Raw genomic sequence first — 7,750 nt, 5'->3', positions numbered from 1 at the left:
AGACAGACAGAGCCATACACACAGCCAGACAGGAAAGACGTTTCGCATACGTTATCTAACAAATGTCCATTTAAAGGTAGTTGAGTGCAGACGCTTTGTTGCCACACAGGTAAGAATCAAACTTTATTTGACAAGGATAAAGGTTTAAGGCACATTGCCTTGTCTAACATCCGTTTTGTTGCCACACAGGTAAGAATCAAAGGTTTAAGGCACATTGCCTTGTCTAACATCCGTTTTGTTGCCACACAGGTAAGAATCAAAGGTTTAAGGCACATTGCCTTGTCTAACATCCGCTCTGTTGCCACGCAGGTAAGAATCAAACTTTATTTTACAAGGATTAAGGTTTAAGGCACATTGCCTTGTCTAACAACCGCTTTGTTGGCACACAGGTGAGAATCAAAGGTTTAAGGCACACTGCCTTGTCTAACAACCGCTCTGTTGCCACACAGGTGAGAAGCAGTACTCCTTCGAGGAGATCCTGGCCATCTGGAAGCAGACAGAGACGGTGAAGGAGTGGGGCACCTTCCGAGACTTCGAGGAGGCCTTCAAGTCATTCGACCGTGAAGGTCAAGGATTCATCTCTGCTGCCGAGTGCCGCCATCTTCTCACAGCCATGGGTAAGCATGGGTGTGTGGGGGGGGGGGCGAGATAGTCTTCCAGTCCGTTTGTTTGTCTGTGTCTGTTTCTCATTCACATCCTTGAACGCTTGAGGAACGGGGAGTCATCTCGGCTGCTGAGTGCCTTCATCTTGTCGCAGCCATGGGTAAGGAATCGGGGGAGGGGGTACACAGCCAGAGAGTCTGCCAGTTCGTTTGTGTGTCTGTTTCTGTTTCACGTTCAAATCCGTGAAGCGTGAGGAACAAGGCTTCAACTCTGCTGCTGAATGCCTTCATCTTGTTACAGACATGGAAAAAGGCTTGATATGGTGGTGGTGGGGGAGGGGGGGAGCTGGTGGTTGTGATGTTGAGGTCGTGTGTGTGCGTTTGTGCGTGAGTGTGTGTGTGTGTGTGTGCGTGTGTGTGTGTGTGTGTGTGTGTGTGTGTGTGTGTGTGTTTGCGTTTGTGCGTATGTGTGTGTGTGTATTTGTGCGTGAGTGTGTGTGTGTGTGTGTGTGTGTGTGTGTGTGTGTGTGTGTGTGTGTGTGTGCGCGCGCGCGCGCGCGTGTGTGTGTGTGTGTGTGTGTGTGTGTGTGTCCCCGAGGCCATGGAAGGAGACTTCATGTTTCAGTGTCCTTGTTTTATTTAATCCTACAACAGAGGACCTTGTACAGATGCACTATCGTGTACTTGGAAGACAAAACAAGTCGCGTAAGGCGAAATTACTACATTTAGTCAAGCTGTCGAACTCACGGAATGAAACTGAACGCACTGTAGTTTTTCACAAAGACAGTACAGCTTCGTCAATCCCCGCGAGAAGGAAATCGCTCACCTTCCACGTGCAAAACACAGTGAAATTAACACGCCAGAATAGCGCGGTAGCGTATTGTGCTAAGCAGGAAAGCGCGCTTTTCTGTATTCTTGTTAACTTTCGGAGCTTGTTTTGAATACAACCTATCATATCTATATGTTTTTGGAATCAGGAAATGATCAAGAATAAGATAAAATCATTTTTGGATCGATTTCTGAAATTTTTATCGTAAGACTAACTAATCTATTTTCGTTAATTGTGATCACATTTTAAGAGTAAACATGACATATGTATATATTTTTAGAATATTATGAAGAATACAATGCAATCAATTTTAAATCTGTTTGCGAAAAATCGATTTTAATGAGCAAACTCATTAATTAATTTTTAAGCCTCCAAGCTGAAATGCAATACCAAAGTCCGGGCTGCGTCGAAGATTACTGGACCAAAATTTCAACCAATTTGGTTGAAAAATGAGAGCGTGACAGTGCCGCCTCAACTTTCACGAAAAGCCGGATATGACGTCATCAAAGCTATTTATCAAAAAAATGAAAAAAATGTCTGGAGATACCATACTCAGGATCTCTCATGTCAAGTTTCATGAAGATCGGTCCAGTAGTTTTCTCTAAATCGCTCTACACACACACACAGACACACACACACACACCATGACCCTCGTCTCGATTCCCCCCCCCCCCCCCCCCTACGTTAAAACATTTAGTCAAAACTTGATGGTGGTGTAAAAACTAGCAATGAAATAGAACCAAGAAAACAAGGGTAGCAAAGGACACAGCAGTAACTGATTTTTCAGGAAGTTGCTTCAATTCCCGTTTAGGTTTGCATTTTTTGATAGTCTCATGTTTTAAGACGAAGGTCACATTTCCATGTAACCTTTAAGTTATTGAGCTTGTGCGCTGGAAAAAAGAAACGAACAAGGAAAATAATGATGTTGTCTTCTTGCTCCAGATCTTGGTATTTGTGTTATCAAAGTTTTGAGAGAAAACAATTCCGCGTGATCTATCTACTTTGTAATGCACATTGTCATTGGATAATGTTTTACTTCATCATTATTTATATATTGTCATATTAAAACATGATGTTGATTTTTTTAATAGTTTGTAATTACCGAATTGTAGCATTTCTAAGCAGAAGACAAGTGTACATAATGAGAATATACAAAAAGTTAAATATACCAGACCGAGCTGCACAGAAATCCACTGCTAACTCACTTTCAAGGACTCTGTCTTCACTTGCGCAGCATTGGAGTGGACGATGACGCTGAGCTGGCTAAGTCTCAATACGCTTTATACCTGATTGTAATGTGGCTGTCAATTGTGATTGTATTGTGGCTGTCAATTGTGATTGTATTGTGGCTGTCAATTGTGACTGTATTGTGGCTGTCAATTGTGATTGTATTGTGGCTGTCAATTGTGATTGTATTGTGGCTGTCAATTGTGATTGTATTGTGGCTGTCAATTGTGATTGTATTGTGGCTGTCAATTGTGCAGCGGCAGCTCTTTCTACTTTTTAGGCCCAAACAAATATATGTTGGTTTAGGGTAACCCGACCGACCCTATTTTTTTCCCGCCGACCCTAATTTAAAAAACAAACAAACCACTTTTGGCATATTTTGCGAACCATACCGAGACTAAGGGAAGTAACCTCCTTTAAAATCAATTAAATAAAAAAAATTAAATTAAAAAAAGCCGACCTGCCGACCTTATCTTTTTTCGCCACGTCACCCTAAAGCAACATATATTTTTGTTTGGCCTTAATAAAATGTCCGTTTCTCACTTTGTCTGTGGGTCTGTTCTTCTGTCTGTTATTGCCATTTTCTCCTTGTTCTAAGCCCCTTCTTGCGATTCTTGTCGGTTGCTTATCCTCCCTTCCCGACCCTCTTCCCCCCTTGCCGCCTACATCTTTCTCTCTCTCTCTCTCTCTCTCTCTCTCTCTCTCTCTCTCTCTCTCTCTCTCTCTCTCTCTCTCGTTCCTTCTCTCTCTCTTCTCTCTCTCTCTTTTTATCTGTCTCTCACTCTTTCTCTCGCTCTCTCTCTCTTTCTCTCTCACTTTCTCACTCTCTCTTTCTCTCTCACTCACTCTCTTTCTCTCTCTCTCTCTCTTTCTCTCACTCTTTCTATCTCACTCTCTCTCTCTCTCACTCTTTCCCTCTCTCTCACACTCTCTCTCTCACTCTCTCTTTCTCTCTCACTCTTTCTCTCTCACTCTTTCACTCCCTCTCTCTCACTCTCTTTCTCTCTCACTCTCTCTCTTTCTCTCTCTAGTCTCTCACTCTTTCTCTCACTCACTCTCACTCTTTCTCTCACTCTCTCTCACTCTCTCTCTTTCTCTCTCACTCTCTCTCTTTCTCTCTGTCTCTCACTCTTCCTCTCAGTCTCTCACTCTTTCTCTCACTCTCTCTCTCTTTCACTTTCTCTCTCTCTCTCAATGTACACAAACCCTTTTCGGATGAAGGGACTTAAAAACCAACCACTGTTTAGATGTGTGATGATCTTAGCAATGTCTTGCTTGTTTGATTGATTTTCTTTAAAATGTAATGTATGGCTTAGAGCATGATGTTGAGAAAGTGCAAGCTGCACTATACCACTTAATTCACATCAATTAACTCGCAATTTACCTCAATGTAATGCATTTTGTGTACATATGTATTATGTGTTTTCACTTTAGTTTTCTTTTAAAATGTAGAATTTTAGTTTTTCTATTTTCTATTTTTTATATAGTATTTTTATTTCATTTTTGTAGTTAGTCCCTCTTCACGGCGAGGGCTGGATGTAAAAAAGCAGACCACTGCTTAATCTACTACCCTCGTTAAATAAAGAATTGTCATTGTCATTGTCATTCTTTCCCTCTCTCTCTCACTCTCTCTTTCTCTCTCTCACTCTTTCTCTCTCTCTCTGTCTCTGTCTCTCACTCAGTCTCTCTCTCACTCTCTCTTTCTCTCTCTTTCTCTCACTCTTTCTCTCTATCTCTTTCACTCCCTCTCTCTCACTTTTTCTCTCTCTTTCTCTCTGTCTCTCACTCTTTCTCTCACTCTCTCTCACTCTCTCTCTCTCTCGCTCTCTCTCCCCTATAACCGCCCACAATTCAAGTGTCTTGTTGCTTCTTGTTCTAACTTATTGCCATCTCTCTTGGATCGCATTTTGGATTTCATGCTGAGGTACACATCAGTGCAAACGCCACTCGTTCACTTGGCTTGTTTACTCAGGTTTCTGTTTCTTCTATGTTTCTCCATCAGCAGTTAATGGCAATAATACTGAGGTTAGCATGCATGTGAGCACAACAGACAGACGGACAGACAGACAGACAGACGGACGGACGGACAGCCATCCATCCATCCATCCATCCAACCAGATAGACAGACAGACAGACAAACAGACAGAGAGACAGCCGATAACAAAAAAGAGGGTAAAGTTCAATACAATCACGACATTGATTGTGTTGATAATGACGACGAAAACGGTGACGAATATGATGCTATTGTTGGTGATGTTGTTGTTGTTGTTGTTGTTGCTGTTGTTGTTGTTGTTGTTGCTGGTGCTGCTGATGCTGACGACGACAACGACGACGACGACGATGACGATGATGATGATGATGATGGTGATGATGAGAATAATGATGATGATGATGATGATGATGATGATGATGATGATGATGATGATGATGATGATGATGATGTTATTAATGATGCTGCTGCTGCGGTTAATGCTGCCACGGCTGCTGCTGCTGATGATGATGATGACGATAATGGTGATGATGACGATGACGATGATGACGACAATGATCATGATGACGATGATGATGTTGTTACAGGCGAGAGGTTGACAGACGCAGAGGTGGACATGATCATGAAGCTGACCGACATCACGGTGGATCTGGAAGGCAACATCAAATACGACGGTACACACTGCTCAGTACACACTACACACTACACACTGCACAGTACACACTACACACTACACACTGCACAGTACACACTACACACTACACACAATACACACTGCACAGTACACACCACATAGTACACACTGCACAATACACACCGCACAATACACACTGCACAGTACACACCACACAGTACACAATACACACTACGCAGTACACACTACACAGTACACACTGTACAATACACACAATACACAGTACACATTACACAGTACACATCACACAGAACACACTGCACAGTACACACTGCACAGTATATACTGCACAGTACACACCACACAGTACACATTACACACCACACATTACACAGTACAAGGAACACTATACTCAATACACAATACACCATATGCAATTCACAGTACACATTACACAGTGTACAATACACACTACACAATACACAGTACAAGGAACACTATATTCAATGCTCAATACACAGTATGCAATACACAGTACACAGGTTATGGAACACTATACTCAATGCACAATACACAGTATACAATTCACAGTACACATTACACAGTGTAAAATACACACTACACAGTACATGGAACACTTTACTTAATGCACAATACACAGTATACAGCTCACTGTACACATTACACAATGTACAATTCACAGTACACAATACACAGTACAAGAAACACTATATTCAATGCACAATACACAGTATACAACTCACTGTACACATTACACAATGTACAATACACAGTACAAAATACACCTTTCTGAATACACAGTGCAAAATACATAGTACACATTACACAGTACACAGTGCACAGATCGCACACCGCTTTCTTTTCTAAGATGCACGTGTACGCCTTCACAAGAAAACCAACTTTCTGAACACTTTGCAAAGAAAACAGCGATGGAGGAATGGCACTATCTAATGTAAAAGCCTGGCCAGCTCTGAGATGGCGAGCCAGATCGTTTACACGGGAGGGACTGTACCTTTAAACCATTGGATTTGTTGTTTTACACGGGCTCAGAGCATCCTCCTGTCAGAGCACGTGCCAAGAATCTACAGCTAGGCTGCTTTCTGGGCATGATCTGGACGCTCTGGTTGATTTGTCATGTTACTGACACCATGCCCCTTTTTGTACGTAACAAATCTGTCATTTCTTCTTCGCGTCTTCCGAGGAAGGGACAAAAGAATTTCGAGAACGAAGTTTTTCTCGGTGACTTCAACATATCAACAGCAGAACATAAATCGTAAGTTCACGATGGGGGCTCCACGAGGGTCCACACAGCTTCTCCAGCGTCAGCAAGTCAGCGGGCCAGGTCTCAACAATAACAAAAATAACAACACTGTATTGTCCAATAAAATGCATACATTATAACGGAAAATTGACTTCGACACGTCTAACGTCTAAAGTGAACGTCAAGGCCAAGCAACAAGATCAATTCCGGAAATAACTATGTCGGGTTTGTGTGGGTTGTGAAAGGGTGACTACTCTTAATTTTAGTGAGACAAGCTTTCCACGCGTGCTCCTTGTCCACGTACGTGTTTCTGACACAATTCTCGCTAGTGACTGGCCATGATGCCCCGTAGGAAAGTTTGACTCACTAAAATCAAGAGTATTCACTCTTTCACAACCCCTACAAACCTGACAGAGTTTCTGAACATCGTTTTCTGGCCTTCACCTTCTATCCTGTGCGTCCACTCTCAGTGTCGAAGTTCTGGTGAATGTGTAATATTAAAATATATTGAACATTTCATTAATAGCCTGAACGTGTAATATTGAAATATATTGAACATTTCATTAAACTAACATTTCTTGTTTTTTCGATTGCAGATTTCATCACCAAAGTCATGGCAGGCCCACCGGAAGCCAAGTAAGATGCAATGTGGGACTGTGCTACGCTTTACCAACTGATACAGCAACAACTGTAATGTCGCAAAACTGTCTTTAATTTCTGAGCCAATTGGTTTGCCATACTTCTCTGACGTTCTCCTGACGCCAGCGAGCGAAACACTCAACATCAGTCCACGATCACTTTTAGTCCGGAAAGTTTCTCTCCTCTTCCCACGATATCAGCGGTTTTTACTTTGTAAAAGAAATCTGTAACGCAATATCATTCATTGTTGTTGATTTTATACGTGTGTTTTTTATTTGAATGGTGTGATTTTTGCTGACCTGATGAGAGAAAAGGGTGGAAGTAGATTCGTGCTTTTCAAAACCAAAAGAGTGAGTTAGATTTCTGTAAATAGACGTAGCTATTTATTTATTCAATTATTCATTCTTTTGTGATTAACACCTTCGGTTTTCGTGGTTTCATTTTCTTTTGTTAGAGAGTACAGGTAGTCTCAATTCGCACTTTGAGCCTAAGGGTCACTGGCAATACCACTACTTACATTATCAGCGACTGTCATCTGTCCCTGTTT

General features: G+C 41.9%; 1 protein-coding gene across 1 annotated transcript in view; it reads left to right on the top strand.

Annotated features, from left to right (window-relative positions):
- Window positions 1–436: 436 nt before the first annotated feature.
- LOC138945802 (myosin, essential light chain, adductor muscle-like) overlaps window positions 437–7,750 on the top strand; it is a gene marked incomplete at its 5' end in the record, with an annotated part of 7,571 nt that continues 257 nt past the window's right edge. Inside the window, 3 exons of the mRNA XM_070317311.1 lie at window positions 437–617; window positions 5,236–5,322; window positions 7,161–7,750. The exon at window positions 7,161–7,750 is cut by the window's right edge and continues 257 nt beyond it. Coding sequence (XP_070173412.1) covers window positions 437–617; window positions 5,236–5,322; window positions 7,161–7,204 — 312 coding nt within the window. The remainder of the gene's footprint in view (window positions 618–5,235; window positions 5,323–7,160) is intronic.

Source organism: Littorina saxatilis, linkage group LG13, assembly GCF_037325665.1.
Source record: "Littorina saxatilis isolate snail1 linkage group LG13, US_GU_Lsax_2.0, whole genome shotgun sequence".
In the NCBI taxonomy this organism is placed as follows: Eukaryota; Metazoa; Mollusca; class Gastropoda; order Littorinimorpha; family Littorinidae; genus Littorina; species Littorina saxatilis.
The sequence above is the reverse complement of the archived record's forward strand: the minus strand, read 5'-3'. Positions and strand labels throughout refer to the sequence as shown.